We start from the raw sequence: 16,141 nt of genomic DNA on the forward strand, positions 1-16,141 counted from the left end.
GACTCGGGTCCATCTTTCTTAGAGCTCCAACGACAACCACTTGCCATTTACCAAGCTTCCACTTCGAACTGGACGCTACCTTACTCATCGCCATTGTTTGCAAGCTCAGGGGGTCCTTCTAACCTTCGAACACTGCTCCTCACCACCATACCACACCACCGGAAAACACACACACACACACATACACACATCACATCACAATGCCCGGATCAGAGTCACCAGCTCGGCAAATATCACCCGAAGCCGAAAACATGCAGCCGAGGTCGCCTCCGTCAGGCTCGGGCTCGGAGCCCGAGAGCAGTAGCCAGCAAGCCGGCACCGCCGACAGACCAAAAACCACCAAACGCCGTGCCGCGAGAGCCTGCGAATCATGCCGGAGACGCAAGGTTCGCTGTGATGTTGTCACTCAGAGCCCCTGCACCAACTGTCTGTACGAGAAGGTGGAGTGCCTGGTTCCAGAGTGCAGGAGGAAAAGGTACCTTCAAAACAAGAAATCACACTTTTCTTGTCCTTCTCCCGTCGTCTTGATCGTCATCAGTGGCTGACGTATCTCTTCTTCACTTTCTTCTCTCTTACAGAAAGCATCACTCAAGAGTCTCAGAATCTCTCGGCTCGAGTGTCGGGTCGAGTACCGAGGCTTCGCTCCTGCGGGCCAAGTGCCTCGGCTCAGCCGCGCCAATGGGCTACGCTCAGAACGGCCAAAATCTCGACTTCACTTACACCGGCAATCCTCTTTTGAGGCAGCAGCTGTTTTCCCAGGCCGGGAGTGACGCGATACGAAACCAGCAGTGTAAGTTTTATGCAAGGTCTGATAGGTGCAAGAATAACGACTCTAATTCGCCCTTGGCTCGGCAGATCTGAATCTCTCCTATCAGAACGGTGCAGCCGGCTTTGGCTCAAATGCTCCTCTCAGGCCGAGGGTGTCTCCCTCGCTGCTGTACCAAAACACCGGCTTCCCACCGCTTCAGCCTGCCATCGAAGTCAGCCAGCAGCTCAAATCGGTCCTCGAGGCTCAGGCACCACCAATAGCATCGGCGGAGCCGCAGCTGCCGGCTTTCATCAAACCGATTCCCAAGGCTGTCTCCCCCGAGGATCTCGACTACCTCAATGCCAAGAAGGCTCTCACGCTCCCGCATCCTCAGCTACGAAATGCCCTGCTCAAGGCGTACGTCGAATATGTGCACCCGTACATGCCCGTGATGGACGTCCATCCTTTCCTCAATGCGATCAACGACCAGACGGGCCAATCCGGCAAGATCAGCTTGCTGTTATTTCAGGCCGTCATGTTTGTGGCGACGGCTTTTGTCGATGAGGACTTGTTGAAGGCCGAGGGTTATCAGGACCGGAGGGAGGCGCGGAAGGCCTTCTTCAGCAAAGCGAGGGTGAGTTTTTATTTTTATTTTTTTTTTTTTTATTTTTTACGTCTTTCTGTTGGCTTGGGAGGGCTCTAAACAAGCCCGGGGAACGTTGGGTAAGCGGGGGATGCTAACCATCTGCTCCCAGGTTCTGTATGACTGCGATACTGAACTCGACCGCCTGCACCTGGTCCAGGCTCTTCTCATGATGACTTACTGGTACGAATCACCAGACGACCAAAAAGACACCTGGCACTGGATGGGCGTGGCCATCTCACTGGCCCAGACCATCGGTGTGCATCGCAACCCGGTGGCGACGAATTTCCCGCCAGCAAAGAGGGGATTGTGGAAGCGGATCTGGTGGTCATGCTACATGCGGGATCGCATGATCGCCCTCGGGATGCGCAGGCCGACCAGGATCAAGGACGACGACTTTGACGTTCCAATGCTGGAGGAGGGCGACTTTGAAATCGGCAGACTCCGGGAGGACAACCAACTGCTGGGCCCTGACTGCGCTCTGGTCCGCGACGTCGAGATGCAGAGGGAGCTGGCGTTCATGTGCATCGAGATGGCGAAGCTGTGTCTTCTTGTCAGCGAGATGCTCAGGGCGCAATACTCGATCCTCAGCAGAGGCGGCATGCGGCCGGACGTCACGACAGCGAGCACGATGATGCTCCTGCCCAAGAAGGACCAGAACCCGGACGGCTTTGCCATGACTCAGCAGGTCGACGCCATGCTCAACCAGTGGGCTGTCGGCCTGCCGTCCTGCTGTCGGCGCCAGCCGGTGCCCCTGACCCCCATCGAAGAAGGGCGCAGGCCTGTTGTCCTGCAGCGCCACCTCTTGCATCTCATCTACTACACCACCGTCTCGGCCCTCCACAGGCCGCAGTTCCTCCGCCCTCAGAGAGCCGAGCCCGTCATCCCGACAAAAGCCCAGCAGTACTCCCAAGAACGGGTGCGTGACGCATCAAGGGAGGTGATCAAAATGGTCACCGAACTCCGCCAGCACGGTCTAGAGCGGTGCCTCCCCACCACCGGCGTCACCGTCCTCCTCCCCGCAATGATCATCCAACTCCTCGACTCCACCGCCCTCGACGCAGACGACCAGACCAGAGCCCAAGCCGCCCAGGGCTTCAAGGAGCTCCTCGCCGTCATGAGAAACCTGAAGGAAATCTACGCCGCGGCATCCTACGCCGTCAACTTTATGACCTGTGTTCTCCAGGGACGGGCCTCGCAGCAGCAGGTGCAGAGGCCGCAGCAGGCGTTTCAGAGCGTGTCCACTGCTACTCCTGGTGGTGGGATGAACATGATGCCTTCTTCCATGCCGGAGCGGCCGTCGACGCCGCCACCGGATGACTCGCACTTTATCAGCTCGGCTATGCAGGGGGTCAATAACCTTTACAATCACCCCCAGCATCAGACGCCCGGGTTTGCGGGGAGTGGGATGGCGGCTGGTGGTGGTGCGGAGATGGAGGATACTATCATGATGATGGGTGGGCAGACGCCCCCCGGGACGGATTATGACTCTGGGTCGCCTGGGGCGGAGCATGGGGGTGGTGGTCTTGATGGTGGCGGGGAGGAGACGTTGAAGCACCACTTTGGGGGGGCTCAGCAGAGCGCGACTAACGGGGCGGGGAATGAGGTGGTGTATAGTGAGTGGTTGGAGGAGTATCCGGGTGATATTGGGGGGCCGGATGGGGAGTTTTTGGGGATGGGGATGGATATGGGTGGTTCGGGGTTGGGTGTCGTGGGGGAGGAGGCCAATGCGAGGTATGAGTGGAACTCTATGAGCATGGGTGGTTGAAGAAGAATATGTGATGGGGGAGGCGACAGAAGGAGAGAGGAAGAAGAAAAGCATTACTTTATACCCTCGGGGGGTGTTGAAATCGCAAGGAAAGGAAAAAGAACGGAAAGGTATGGCATGGAAAGGACATGGGCAAGGGCGTTTTTTGGGATGTGGGTTGAAATAGGCATTTGGGATTGATTGGGTTATATAGGAAATTCTTTGGAAAGCGATTTGACGGGTTACATCTTGAAGATAGAGGAGGAGAAAGTTTGGAAAGAAGTAGAATCGGATGAGAATGACGACTAAGACTGGACCAATTGGTTCGGAGAGTTGAGAAAATATTATTAATTTTGATGATGACCCTTTGGTTGCCCGCCCTGTGTGATGATTGTGAATGGCTTCGAGACATGTGAGAGGACTCCGGAGACAGACTGAGACAGTCCATCACACAACTCCGGCGAAGAGTGGATGTTGATGATTCAAAACTCAACATCGTTCCCGTGTGAAGAGAGGTTTGGTGGAGATTTCCCACGTCATTTTTTGTGAGTGTGCGCTTCGGCCTCGTGTCGTCGGAAAGCGAATGAGTGTGGATCAGTCAGTGGCTTGTGCATCCCCTGCCGTTGGCGTTGCTGGGAAGATGAATGACGGGAATTAGTGCGGTTTGGGGGTGCTGCTATCTACTTCAGGGCGAGAGGATGCTGGCGACGTGTTAAGGGTGTCTCATCACCAACCTTGTCGGTCTCATGTCCGTTTGGGCCTAGCCCGGACGCCCCGGCCGCTACCCGAAATCACATCCCCAGAAGAAGGCGACTTTGGAGAGGTCCAAGATGGAGATCTGGGTGGGTTGTGTTACCAACCGCCAATTAAATGAGGTCGGGGTTCCTCGAAATACACTCCTGCTCTGCTACTTTCCACTTTGTCGTCCCTTTCTCTCCCTTCCTTTCAGTGTGTGTGCGCTCACCAGTCTAATCATCAGTCGCTCGTTTTACCTGAACTGTGTTCGTTGTTCTACTGTCACTCCCTTTGTCTACCCGTATCGCTTTTGCCCAACATCGCAGTACTTACTCTACCTGAATAACCCAATTACCAATTGGGTATCAAGTTCTGCGACCTCAGCCCTGACGTGTTGCGGTTTTATCGAATCGACCCTCTTTGTTGGAGGACGCGCTGCCTGGCTCTGCTCTTGACACCACCCACTCGGATTAGGCTTTGGGCGGAATCGCATACGGCGTCTGGCCTTCTTTTTTGACAAGTCGCCCTAACTCCAAGGTTTTGCGCCTGGCGGACAACGCACCGAGCGGGCTTTCTACAATCTGCACGTGCCCGCCACCAAGATTTCCTGTTTGTTCTGGGCCTTCTAGTTGGATCGGGGCCTTCTTTTGCTTGTTCTTCCTGGTTCGTGTCGCCCTTTCAGCGAATCATTTGACTGTGCCTGTGGGCAGCTGCAACGGAACGCAAGGCGCAGCACGAAGAGCGAATCACAGCGGTCAAGCTTTCCCCAGCTTCTGGAGCTTCAGCAGCCGCCAAAAACGCCCCGCCTCTTTTTCCACCCTTTGTAAACTATGGGACGCTCCGAGCAGAGGAAATCATACAACGTCTCGCCAGGCTCATAGGAGGGCCATTATGTCGCGCGGCGACCTGCCCGGAGATCACCACTGAACGAATATACAAGAAGAAAACGAAGAAGAAGAAGAAGAAGAAGAAGCTCGACCGACACCACGACAGACCGACGACAACTACACCGACAACGACGAAGAAGAACAACACCAAACAGCAGCAGCAGCCATGGATGACCCACCGCCCATGACGGCTGCTCAACACCACTACGCGGCACCGCGGGGACGCCAGCTCGGCACAATTCCAGAACACCACGCGACGACCGCCGGCGGACCACGGACAACCGACGATTTGCTTCTGAACCTGACACCACGAGCTGCCGTCGAAGCTTTCCAGAACCCCTCAGGTTCCCTCAAAACATCCATCGATGCCGCGACACCCTTCGAACAGGCCTTTGCCATGCGGGCCGCCATTGCCTCGAGCAACATTGCGGATTGGCTCGAAGACCTTTCCAGCTGGCCATGGCCCAAGGGAGGAGGTTCTGCCGGATTTGAGATGCCAATGGCAAAGAGGAGGAGAGTTTCCAATGGAATTGACCGGGCGGACGAAGACGACCAGATGTACATTGGCAGCCTCGAGGTCTCTCAGGTGGTCCGGTACGAGAAGCGCATTGACGAGATCAACCAGGGTCTGGAGAAACTCGACATTGAGGAGATCAAGACGCAGGTGCTACACAACCACATCATGCCGCTCTCTAGACCGGGGACCCCGTTGTTGGACTCGGGCCGTTCCGTCTCATCTGCCCTCTCCACCTTGGCAAGGATGGACGATCTCACGGCGCTGCTCACGGCCACCCTCATGCAAGCGCTGCCGAATATCTCCAAGCTCACCAGGTTGCTGAGCATCTGGACATATCGCCTGCTTGTTTTGCGCAGGATTCCCGTCTTTTTGAAGTCGCTTGCTGATGCCGAAGTGGCGCTTCAGTCTGGGTGGCACGCGATTGGTGTCAAGTCTACGAAGACGGATGCTGCTGATACTGCCAGCTCGAACGGACCCCCCTCAGGCACTAATGGAGTCACGGTTCTTTCCCAGAAGGAGCACGAAGTGATGAAGACGGTGCTCGAGCGCAAGGTCGCCAGAACCGGCCGGGACTTGGATGCCATGCTAGACCTGCTTGAAGGGCAGCTGGACACACTTCCTGAGGAATGGATTGACCGGGTGGACTCGTTGGAGCATGAGTATGGCGAGTGGACTGTTGCATGCGAGCAGAAGATTAGAGAAGCTGAGCTGGCAGAGCTTGCGCGGACGACACCTGAGCTAAAGACCCGGCGGGTCGCTTCTGGAGACAAGAGTCCCATTCCTCCCCCAACGCCAGAGAGCAAGGCGGCCACAGACATTGCTGAGCCGGTGGTTGTTGAGGGGGAAGAGAACAGCATCTCTGAAGGGTTCAACAGTTCTGCCTCATCACGGCGAGAGTATTTCCCTTTGTTTGGTATGCCAGAAGAACCAACAAAATCAGAGCCGCGCTCACAAGACGGCATCAACAACGCGCCACAGGACCTCAGCAAGCGACTGGGCCTGCCCATCAAATTTGACCGACCTGATTGGCCAGCCATCAAGGTCCACGAACCAGCCGAGGAATACGACACCAACCCCATCCGTTCAAGTCTCGACGGGACCCGAAAATGGTCTCGGTTTGACGGAAATGATCACCTGGTATCTTTTGATGGTCTAGAGGAAGAGAAGAAGAAGGAATCGACTGGCTTGGCTGGTTCCTCTTCTGAGCAGGACCGTGTTTCAGACGCGCTCGACGGTACGAGCGGACTAGACACGACAGGGACCCCGTCGTACCACTCCGAGGACGAGTACGAACTGACGGATGGCTCGGATGACTTCGTGCCGCAGCCGGATCTGCCGGTATTGCCCCGTTCCAGGAGAGCAAGCGATTCCGGAACGGTGGTCCATGAGGCCAGCTTGGCTAGGTTCATGGATTTCTCGAGCGACAGCCTCGACCAAGGTACCCCTGAGCGCCCTCGGCGGCGCGACGTTGATCTTGCCAGAAGCCCCGCCGAGAGTTACCGATCACCGAGCTCTCCACCAGCTCTTAACCGCGTGGCTAATAGATCCATGTCGGTTAGCTTCAACGAGGAGCCCATGATCCGACATCTGCCCAGCATCTCGAGCTCTCCCAAGACGCCAAACTATAACCAGTCCTCGTTGTATGATGATGAGGTTCCAACACAGCCCAATACCCCTGACAAGGCCAACGGCCCAGATGAGAAGCTTCAGCAGCAGATTAGCGACATTCTTCAATCGGTCCCAGCTAAGATCCGGTTGACCTCAGTACTGCCGCCGATCAACCTCAACCCACCCGACTTCAAGATGCCTACGGCACGCAAGAAGATGTCCAACCCTAACCTCAAACGCAGTGTTTCCAACATGTCCCTGAGATCCAACGGCTCGCGAGCTGGCACCCCTTCTTTCACTCTTGCACCCGCTCTTGGCCGCACTCCGCGGCAACGGCCCAAGCCTGGCAACCCGGAAATCAAACTCTACCACCTGTCCCGTTCCAACGGCGAAGCACCCATCAAGCTCTTCATAAGATGTGTCGGCGAGCACGGAGAGCGCGTTATGGTCCGAGTAGGCGGTGGCTGGGCAGATTTGGGCGAATACCTCAAAGAATATGCCAGCCATCACGGCCGACGATCCGCCGTGGCCGAGGCAAGCAAGGTGGAAGTGAAGGACATTCCCAGATCTGCCACCGCCATGGCCATGCGCGGCGACGGCACCCTCGGGTCGACACCTCCCAGCAGACCAGCATCTTCCCACAGACCGATGTCCTCCCACGCGACCAGGAATGACGACTCACTGGGTCAACTCAAGGTGCGCAAGGTGAGAAGATCCAGCGCAGCTGTCGGGAGTGAGACGCCACTGGCGACGGTGACGGGGCCAGGCAATCGCAGCAACACGCCTTCGACTGGTGGATCGAGGTCGAGTTCTAGGTTGAGCTGGCCTCAGGCTGGGGAGAAGGATAAGGAGGAGGAGGTTGTGCTTGGGATGGCGGGGCCGAGGGCGAAGCAGATTGAGATGAGCGAGGAGAGCAAGCAATGGGTTGAGAGCATGAAGCAGAAGGTTAGGCTTGCCAGTGGTGAGAAGATGTTGCCTGCTTATCCCTCTGGGGCTCCGGATTTGGAGAGCAGATTTGGGGAACTGGGGAAGGTTGGGGCGACGAAGAGGCTGTTTAGGAAGCCGGGTGGGCTTTGAAATATCTTTAAAGGATAATGCGAAGGGGGGGAAAGGAAGGCGTACTAGGATAAGTCGCCGGGTTGCTGGTTTATGGATAACTATTGTCATGGATTGGGGGTTGCATCATATGGTATGATGGAGTGGAGTCAAGAAACGGGCACCAGGAAAGGGGGGGCATCATACGATGATGGACATGGTGTTTTTTTATTGAATGATGGATGGATGGATATAAAGGGAGGGAGGGGTTCACGACACGACTACGAAAAACAACAGCATTTGCGGCGGTGGACGGAAGGGGTTTCAGACTCTGGAATGAGCCATGGGCTCTCTCACCCACACACCCACACCCGTGGAGGAGTTGTTTGTGTCTGCTGATTTATCTCTTTTCCCTTTGTTTTAATTTCCTTGCCTGTCAGGTTTTATCATTCTTGCATTGTTTTGCATAAAGGTCTATTTGTTTTTTTCTTTTAGGTTGCTATCAATACCCTGTTTACTTTCCGTTTTTTATTTTTGGACATGCATTTGGCTCATGGAGCATTGCTGGTGCTATAGGATGGGGGTGGGGAGTTGTGGTTACACTTTTAGGCCTGTTAGACCTGGGCATTTTTTGAAAAAAGGGCGGATAAGAGATTGTTAGGTTAGGTTAGGTTGACTTAATTGACAATGAGAGTAGTATTAAAACTACCTTGCGTGATGTGTTGATCTTTGCAATGTAAATGTTTGTGATTACATGTAATGAGAGAGGAACCCGAACCCCCACGCGATCATCATATCGCTCTACAAACTCGCGATAGCTGCTGTATTCTATTAACTGGCCCCTTTAACCCAACTCTGGAAGCATCATTCACTTTCCCCAAAACCTTTCTAACTGCTCATGTCAACCAACAATACACTACTTTCGGCAGTGATATTATGCGTCTAGAGGTGAGTGAGGTGAGGTGAGGTGATATTGGGGGCACTCTCCCGATAATATGGTCGGATCAGTTTGCGGCTCGTGCAGAAAGCCACCCCCCGCTTGTCAATTGCTTGCTTGCCGATATCGTCATCTGCTGCTGACCGCTCCGCTATTGATAACAGGGTCTGAGCTACTTATGACGGTGCGGGGAAGCGGAGAGACCTGCCAGCAGGATGGAGGGCCCCCAGTTGTTGTTATATGTGATAGCTAATTGTCCCCGTATAGAGGGTGCTTGAACTGGCGAGAAGGGTCGCTATATGTACTTCTAGAATCTACCTTTCTCATCCTATCGTTTAAAAAGCAAGGCTGGTGTGGCCGATGTTGATTGCGCTGGCTGGTTGGCCTGGCTGCTTGTGGAGCGGGCAGGCACTGCGTATGAGCTGCGTCACTGGTCTTGAGCGCATTCTCGGAAGCCGATAGGCTCACCATCGAATGTTCTACAACCTCCTGCCCACATCCTGCCCACGTCGCAGCCACTCCGGCCAGGTGCACACCACAGCTTCCCTCCCCGCCAAGGCATTTCCTTACTTACTGGCCTTTATCCTTCCCGGTTTTTCTGTGCCTTCTCTCCTCCCTAAGTTTCTTTGTGATAGCCTCATTGAACGTTTGTTCGACCCAGTGAAGTATTTTTGGCTTCTTCCTTGTAACATAATCCATTTCGACCTCGACGGAACTGCTTCGCAAAGAAAGAAAGACCCCTCCGCTTCTTTGTTGACCACGCGAGATCAACCAACTTTCCCCCCCCTCGACGAGTGTTACAGCTCATCCATTCTAGCTGCAACTAGCGACCCGTGCAGCGAGCGAACCAGCAGTCTAGCCCTTTCACCCACTTTCACCCACTCTATTTACTCCATTCAGCTGCACGCAAGAAAGCATTTCCTGCAACCCAACTCATCAGGAGTCTCTTCCCTTTTGCGCCAGTACCTATTTCCCCGACCAACCCCCCGTTCCCCCCCAAGCCTACATCTCTTTCCTGCAGCAACAAACATCACCATCGTCACTCCATCTTGCCAACCGATATAACCGCACCGACAACCACATAAATCACCAAAAATGGTCAAAGAGACTAAACTCTACGACCTCCTGGGTATATCCCCCACCGCAAATGCAGACGAGATTAAGAAGGCCTACCGGTGAGCTTCCCTCCTCACACCGCTTCCCTGCTCCTCCCCCACCACCTTTTGCCACAGTTTCAGGTCATGAAGGCAGCTACCCGCACGGATGGGCTCAGAAGTTGCTTCTGACACTCATTGAGAGTGCGGATGTCTGCTTCTGCTGCCGCTGTCGTTCTACCTTCTTTGTTGTCTCGCGGTGTTTGCTCATCTGCCTTGACGAAACACGAAACAGTTGTGGCCCATGCCCACGCAGCCGGTCTATCCTTTGGTAAATGATATAAGCTAACACCCCCTCGCAGGAAAGCCGCTCTAAAATGGCACCCCGACAAGAACAAGGACAACCCGGACGCTGCCGAGCGCTTCAAGGAGTGTGGCCAGGCCTACGAAATCCTCTCTGACCCAGAAAAGCGAAAGCTCTACGACCAGTTCGGCCTCGAGGTGCTTTTGCGTGGTGGTGCCCCGCCTCCGGATGCTGGACCTGGACCAGGCCCGAACCCATTTGCTGGAGCCGGCGCTGGCGGTATGCCCGAGGGCTTTGCTTCCTTCTTTTCGAACGCAGCTGGCGGCGGCGGCGGCGGTGGTGGCGGCACGCGCTTCTCGTACGGCTTCAACTTTAGCGATCCGAACGACCTCTTCCGGAACACCTTCCGCGAGAGCAGTGGTGGTGGCGATCCGTTTGAGGATATCCTGTTTGGTGCTACGAGGGGTGCTTCTGCTGGCAGGTCACGCGGGCCTAGGGGGTCTTTTGGATCTGAAAGCATGAGGGCCAGGCAGCCGACGCCAGAGGTGACCACGGTGGAGAGGCCGCTGCCGCTTTCGTTGGAGGATCTCTTCAATGGCGTGACCAAGAAGATGAAGATTAAGCGCAAGACTTTTGATGAGACTGGGAAGCGGATAACGACGGATACGGTGCTGGAGGTGCCCATCAAGCCTGGTCTCAAGAAGGGGAGCAAGATTAGGTTTAAGGGTGTCGGTGATCAGGAGGAGGGTGGGCAGCAGGATTTGGTGTTTATTGTTGAGGAGGTAAGTCGAGCACCGTTTACGAGACTGTCAGAACAAGGATGAGTATTTGCTAACATGTCGTGCACAGAAACCCCATCCTCTTTTTGCCCGTGAGGGCGACGACATCGTTCACACGATCGACCTGGATCTCAAGGAAGCCTTGACGGGCTGGAAGCGGCAAGTGACGACGATTGAGGGCAAGAACCTCAACATTGACAAGGCCGGCCCGACGCAACCCGGCAGCTCGGATACCTACCCCGGACTGGGTATGCCAATCTCGAAGAAGCCCGGCCAGCGCGGCAACTTTATCGTTAGATATAACGTCAAGTTTCCCATGACGTTGACGCCAACGCAAAAGGCAAAGTTGAAGGAGATTTTGTGATTTTGACACACAAAAAGCAAATCTCTGAGACTGGCTCTTTGGGATTCACACTACATCTCGGTCAACAGCACATATGATCATTACATCATGATATGGGGCGTTTGGGTGATTTTTTTTTTCGAGTCAAGTGTGTCTTGTTTTATGTCTTGTGTGTTTTTATTTTTTTTCATGGCTTTCACACGAGCAACCCAATTTGGCATTTGTATGTACAGGAAGGCTGGTTGGTTGGTGGTGGTGTTGTTGGTGGGGGTGTGGTGGTCAAGAGAGAGCAAATTGATATCATGGGGAGGTTTTAGGTTGGGCGTGGTGGATACATACATTGAATCAGTGTGGATAAGGAGAAGAAGAAGGGGAGGAGGATAATAGGTAGATATTCTTTGCTCGTGGTGGAGAGGGGAATAATACAATGTTATCAAGTCTGTCCTTGCTAGATATGCTGCTGTTGGTTGGCTGGATGGGTGCGGCGTTTTTGGAGGTTAAAACGTTGTGCCAGGTCGGCAAAGCGGCGGTGTTTAACCTGCAGAGGCGTTAATATATTTTGCAGTGTTCCAAGAGTTTCAGGATCTGGTAACCGGTGATCCCAGTGAGATAGACTCCAATGGGCCGGTGGTTTGTTTACACGTGTAAGTTGACGTGATATTGGTCATTGGGGTTGGCATTGGGTGATGGATTAGGTAAGAGCCGAGGAGGCATGAGGTGAGCGAGATAGTTGGGATCTGGGAAGGGGAATTGGGATTGGGAACCCTGAATATTCTGAATATCTTCCGCGATTTACTCAAGAGGCATCCACGTACCGGAGGATGTGAGATGTGTGGTGTGGGTGGTTGGGGGGCGGGTTGGTCTTGGTGAGGGGCTTGGTGAGATCCGAGCAGGACCCTTCCAAGAACCTCCCTCCTCACCTGTGAAGCTCTCAGTTCTTGTGGTAGAATTTAATTTGAAAAGACATAACAATTGAGTTCAGCATCATCAATCATGGCTTTCTTTTCTTATGACAGCTATTTACAATCCCCATCAACCACCAGATCGGAATCTACCCCCCCCCAGCGTGAGGATACCCCCAAATTTAGCGCACCCACGATATCTTGGCCGAGAGAAAAGGTCCCCTGTTTCGGCCCAATTTTCCAGGGATGAATCGGTCTGGGCAAGGGCCACTATGACGACATGATCGACAGAGGGGTAGGGTGGTTCAACCGTAACGGCCCGCGAATTGAACTCTTCCCCTCGTTTGTTGGTTTCAATTGAATTGGTTCTGATTCTGCTTCCAGAATGCGAGAGGGGAAGACCGCGTGCTGCTATTCCAGGAGGGGGGCCAAGGATTGGGTGGAAAGGGGTCCAACTGAGCGGAATACCTAGATTCTGGGAAATAAAAAGAACACGTGCTTTCCCCCTCGGGAGGTTTTTCGCTTCTTCTTCTTCATCTTTCTCGAAAGTCAAATTGGAAAGTAGAGGGAGATAGGCTTCTTCCAGCCAGCCAAGTGTACCTGCCACCTACGTCTTTTAACTTGTTGCCCGTCCTGTGGATTATTAGACTCTCTGTCTGATAAGCTCTCGGCCGAATCTTTCCCGAACAAACAACAACCCCAATCACTCTCAGACGAACCCTCTCTGTCCACTCTGAATAACCTCACTTTTTTTCCCCCGCTCCAACCACTACCACCCAAACAACCGTCAAAATGTCTTCCCAAAAGGTATTCCTTTTTCCCGCCCACCCCCCCATTCTCACGGTAGCTAACCCCCCTCCCCCCAGATAACAACCATCCTCCTCGACTGCGACAACACCCTAGTCCTATCCGAAGACCTAGCCTTCGAAGGCTGCGCCGACCTAATCAACGAAATCGCCACCGCCAAATCCGTCCCCCTCCCCCAGCCCTTCACCGGCCCCTCCCTCATCACAGAATTCGTCGGCCAAAACTTCCGCGGCATGATGGTCTCCCTCCAGAAGCGCTACAACTTCTCCATGACCGACGCCGAGCTCGACGACTACGTCCGCCGCGAGGAAGACGTCGTCATCGCCAAGCTAAAGGAGAAACTCGTCCCCTGCGTCGGGGTTGATGCAGTGTTGGAGAAGCTCGCAAAGGAGGGGAAATACAAGCTTGCTGTTGTTAGCTCGAGTGCCTTGAGGAGGGTAAAGGCGAGTGTGGAAAAGGTTGGGCAGGATAAGTACTTTGGGGAGGATGTTTATAGTGCGGCGACGAGCCTGCCGGTGCCGACGAGCAAGCCTGATCCGGCGATTTATCTGCATGCGATCAAGGTCATGGGGAAGAGGGCGGAGGAGTGTATTGCTGTTGAGGACAGCAAGTCGGGGACGTTGAGCGGGACGAGGGCGGGAATTAAGGTGGTGGGGTATGTTGGGCCTTATCCGGAGGAGGAGAAGGAGCACATGACACAGGTGTTGACTGAGGCGGGGGCGGTGGTGGTGATGAGGGATTGGAGTGAGTTTGAGGGGGTGTTGGAGAGGATTCAGAAGGGCGAGCTTTAGAGTGGACGACATGTGGGGTAGAAAGATAGAGGGGTGGGTTAGAGGATAGATGATGCAGGTCTAGAGAGATACAGGGAGCTTTAGCTGATGATAAATTTGTTCACTTTCGCCAGTCCATCAAGTAACTGTTTACGCTTTGGAGGGTGGCTCTGCCGGGGTTGGCGTCGGGGACTGTGTTCATGATGTGCCCTAGCTTGACCCGGATGGCAGTCTTGGTGAAAGACTCCCTTTGGTCACTTGCTGACCGGATGTTTCCCTCGGCGTCAAAACACCAGCAGTAGAGAGCTAGAGCGACGCCTACCGAGAGATCTTTTCCTGATCCGCAGAGTATAACGAACCTCTTCTCAGGCACTGTGCCTTCCTCGTCTGGTTTTGTCTCGCACAGAAAACGAGATGCGAACTCACAGATCCTTGGCAGAGCATCTCTCAACAGCCTACTGGCAGCCTTGCTCTTCCCCAACCCAACCTCGATATGAGAAGGCGACTTGACCCAAGAATCCTGAGGGGTTGTCTTGGGCGGCAAGCTGACTACACACGTCCCCGGGGTCGCAAGTTGAGCGTCAGCCGCTTCGAGAGTGCCTACATAGATCCCCGGAGCAACTCTTCTCACTTGCCCGGCGGAATCACCGGCGGGCCCTTCCTCGGCCACGAGCCTCTCGATAAGCTCGGGGAGGTCACTCTCTGGTGTGGAGACTAACTCATCCTTGTGCTTCCACCAAATCTGCGCCGTCAGACCCAGCGCCCAGTTCTCCGTGTCGTCTCCTGCTCCCTGGATGTACCCGCCCTCACCTAGCTCTGTTCCGGTGACTCTCCGGGAGCTGGTGCAGCAGACTACTGGGTGGAAGTCCTCGGAGAATGCAAGGTCGAGGGCGTCGTCCTGGGTTATCCAGAACGGGCGGAGCGGTTTCTTCAGCTGGGCCCGAAGAGGTGCGAGGTCGATTTTGAGCGAGCGAAAAGACTCGACAAAGTCCGGGAGCCGGGCTGAGATTTGACTGGCTTCCGAGTCCGAGACTGCGTTTGGTGGGACGTGTAGGGTGTGTGAGGAGGGGATGTCTGGGAAGAGGGCCCGGTTGAGGACTGCACACCAGGTTGGGATTGTTTTGCTTAGAGCGTCTGGGTGTCCTGATCAGGGTGTTGTCAGACTTTGTTTCAGCGAGTGGATGGTTGCAAAGGATGGAAACAAAACTCACGTTTGCCTCGCCGGGTAGAGTCAACAATGATGCACCTGCAGGTAGGTAGCCGTTGGATTAGTTCATGAGCCCCCCAAACCGACGAGTTCGGTTGGCTGGTAAACGTGGACGGGTAGCCGCATGATGATTAAAAAAAAATACATGATAGACATTCATACCCATTATGTTCCCCAGCTACACCCAGCAAATGCAGATTTATCCTCCTCGTGCTAAACTTCCACTGGCCGGTATGCCCATCTGTGCTCTTGAAGTAAGCAGAGGCTGTCTTCCTGGCCGGATCGATATACCAGCTCCCGCAGCGCTCATTCGCGATCAACGGCAGCTGCAACGCATCGGCGACACTCTCGACAAAAGAGGCGTCGTGTTGGATCGATCTGAGCCGGTTTGTGATGGAAAGGTTGGAGCGCTTGAGGTCTCCGAGAATGCGTGAAAAGTTGTGGTTGGCCTGCTCGGGGAATATCACCTCGGCCAGCGTGGGGGTTGCTGTAGCCATGATGGAAGAATCCTGTCCGGGCTGTTGGCGTTGTGGCTCTCATAAAATTACCTCGAAAGGGAATGAAGCTCAAAGATGATACCAGATTTGATCGTCCCCCGCAGGGCTTGAAAGGGGTGCTGTGGTTGGGCCGTCGTGGTGCGCTAAAAATTCCACGTTTAGTGGGGACGGTTAGCGTTGTCTCGTAGGGCTGAAGATAAACTGGGGAACATTCCATTTCTTTTTCCAGGTTCCGCTCTTCACTTCGAGTCCGAGGTGCGAGATTGCTCACGGTTGAGAATGAATAACAACCGGTGAGTAGACCTGATGCTTGCAATAGCACAGGCCGCGTATGCCGGATCAAATTCCAGGATATTGTTCATGACGACCACAGAGAGTAGCCTCGCGGTAGAGGGTATATCAGATTCAATCGGCCGATAATAGGACCGTTGCACACAACGGCCCGCTAGCTACGTTGCACGATCGAAGGCTTCCAAGCTTCTTCGGTCATCAAATAGGCATGGTGGCCTCCCGAGGCCATCGGCAGCAGCCAAAGATCGAGACTTACCGAGGTGAACCATCGGGGTCACCGACCAGATGCC

The 16,141-nt window shown here is 54.4% G+C and overlaps 6 protein-coding genes across 6 annotated transcripts; 4 read left to right on the forward strand and 2 right to left on the reverse strand.

Annotated features, from left to right (window-relative positions):
- Window positions 1–200: 200 nt before the first annotated feature.
- QC763_209380 (uncharacterized protein) lies at window positions 201–3,519 on the forward strand (the record flags this gene model as incomplete). Its single annotated transcript, XM_062909989.1, has 4 exons — window positions 201–475; window positions 579–790; window positions 856–1,382; window positions 1,504–3,519. 4 exons carry the CDS (start codon window positions 201–203, stop codon window positions 3,157–3,159), a joined length of 2,670 nt encoding a protein of 889 aa, XP_062768851.1. The 3' UTR covers window positions 3,160–3,519.
- Window positions 3,520–4,926: 1,407 nt separating this feature from the next.
- On the forward strand, window positions 4,927–7,962 carry QC763_209390 (uncharacterized protein; the record flags this gene model as incomplete). The annotated part of the gene is made up of 1 exon (XM_062909990.1): window positions 4,927–7,962. The coding sequence occupies one exon, from the start codon at window positions 4,927–4,929 to the stop codon at window positions 7,960–7,962; it is 3,036 nt and encodes a 1,011-aa protein (XP_062768852.1).
- Window positions 7,963–8,777: 815 nt separating this feature from the next.
- SIS1 (Molecular chaperone (DnaJ superfamily)) lies at window positions 8,778–11,811 on the forward strand. The gene is made up of 4 exons (XM_062909991.1): window positions 8,778–8,868; window positions 9,022–10,032; window positions 10,314–11,037; window positions 11,105–11,811. Exons 2-4 carry the CDS (start codon window positions 9,953–9,955, stop codon window positions 11,396–11,398), a joined length of 1,098 nt encoding a protein of 365 aa, XP_062768853.1. The 5' UTR covers window positions 8,778–8,868; window positions 9,022–9,952; the 3' UTR covers window positions 11,399–11,811.
- Window positions 11,812–12,393: 582 nt separating this feature from the next.
- On the forward strand, window positions 12,394–13,952 carry QC763_0040180 (uncharacterized protein). Its single transcript, XM_062905622.1, has 2 exons — window positions 12,394–13,086; window positions 13,146–13,952. The coding sequence occupies exons 1-2, from the start codon at window positions 13,072–13,074 to the stop codon at window positions 13,875–13,877; spliced, it is 747 nt and encodes a 248-aa protein (XP_062768854.1). The 5' UTR covers window positions 12,394–13,071; the 3' UTR covers window positions 13,878–13,952.
- QC763_0040190 (uncharacterized protein) lies at window positions 13,221–13,889 on the reverse strand (the record flags this gene model as incomplete). The annotated part of the gene is made up of 2 exons (XM_062905623.1): window positions 13,221–13,415; window positions 13,563–13,889. The coding sequence occupies 2 exons, from the start codon at window positions 13,887–13,889 to the stop codon at window positions 13,221–13,223; spliced, it is 522 nt and encodes a 173-aa protein (XP_062768855.1).
- Window positions 13,953–13,977: 25 nt separating the features above from the next.
- On the reverse strand, window positions 13,978–16,055 carry RIT1 (tRNA A64-2'-O-ribosylphosphate transferase; the record flags this gene model as incomplete). Its single annotated transcript, XM_062909992.1, has 3 exons — window positions 15,226–16,055; window positions 15,068–15,102; window positions 13,978–14,999 (listed from the first exon to the last, which is right to left on the reverse strand). Exons 1-3 carry the CDS (start codon window positions 15,558–15,560, stop codon window positions 13,978–13,980), a joined length of 1,392 nt encoding a protein of 463 aa, XP_062768856.1. The 5' UTR covers window positions 15,561–16,055.
- Between the last annotated feature and the right edge of the window lie 86 nt (window positions 16,056–16,141).

Source organism: Podospora pseudopauciseta (assembly GCF_035222475.1).
Source record: "Podospora pseudopauciseta strain CBS 411.78 chromosome 2 map unlocalized CBS411.78m_2, whole genome shotgun sequence".
Taxonomy (NCBI): Eukaryota; Fungi; Ascomycota; class Sordariomycetes; order Sordariales; family Podosporaceae; genus Podospora; species Podospora pseudopauciseta.

Excerpts from the sequence above, each read along its gene's own strand:
- SIS1 (XM_062909991.1), top strand. The coding sequence starts at position 9,953 with ATGGTCAAAGAGACTAAACTCTACGACCTCCTGGGTATATCCCCCACC. Across the intron at positions 10,033-10,313 it reads GAGATTAAGAAGGCCTACCG|GAAAGCCGCTCTAAAATGGC; the intron begins GTGAGCTTCCCT and ends ACCCCCTCGCAG. Across the intron at positions 11,038-11,104 it reads TGGTGTTTATTGTTGAGGAG|AAACCCCATCCTCTTTTTGC; the intron begins GTAAGTCGAGCA and ends TGTCGTGCACAG.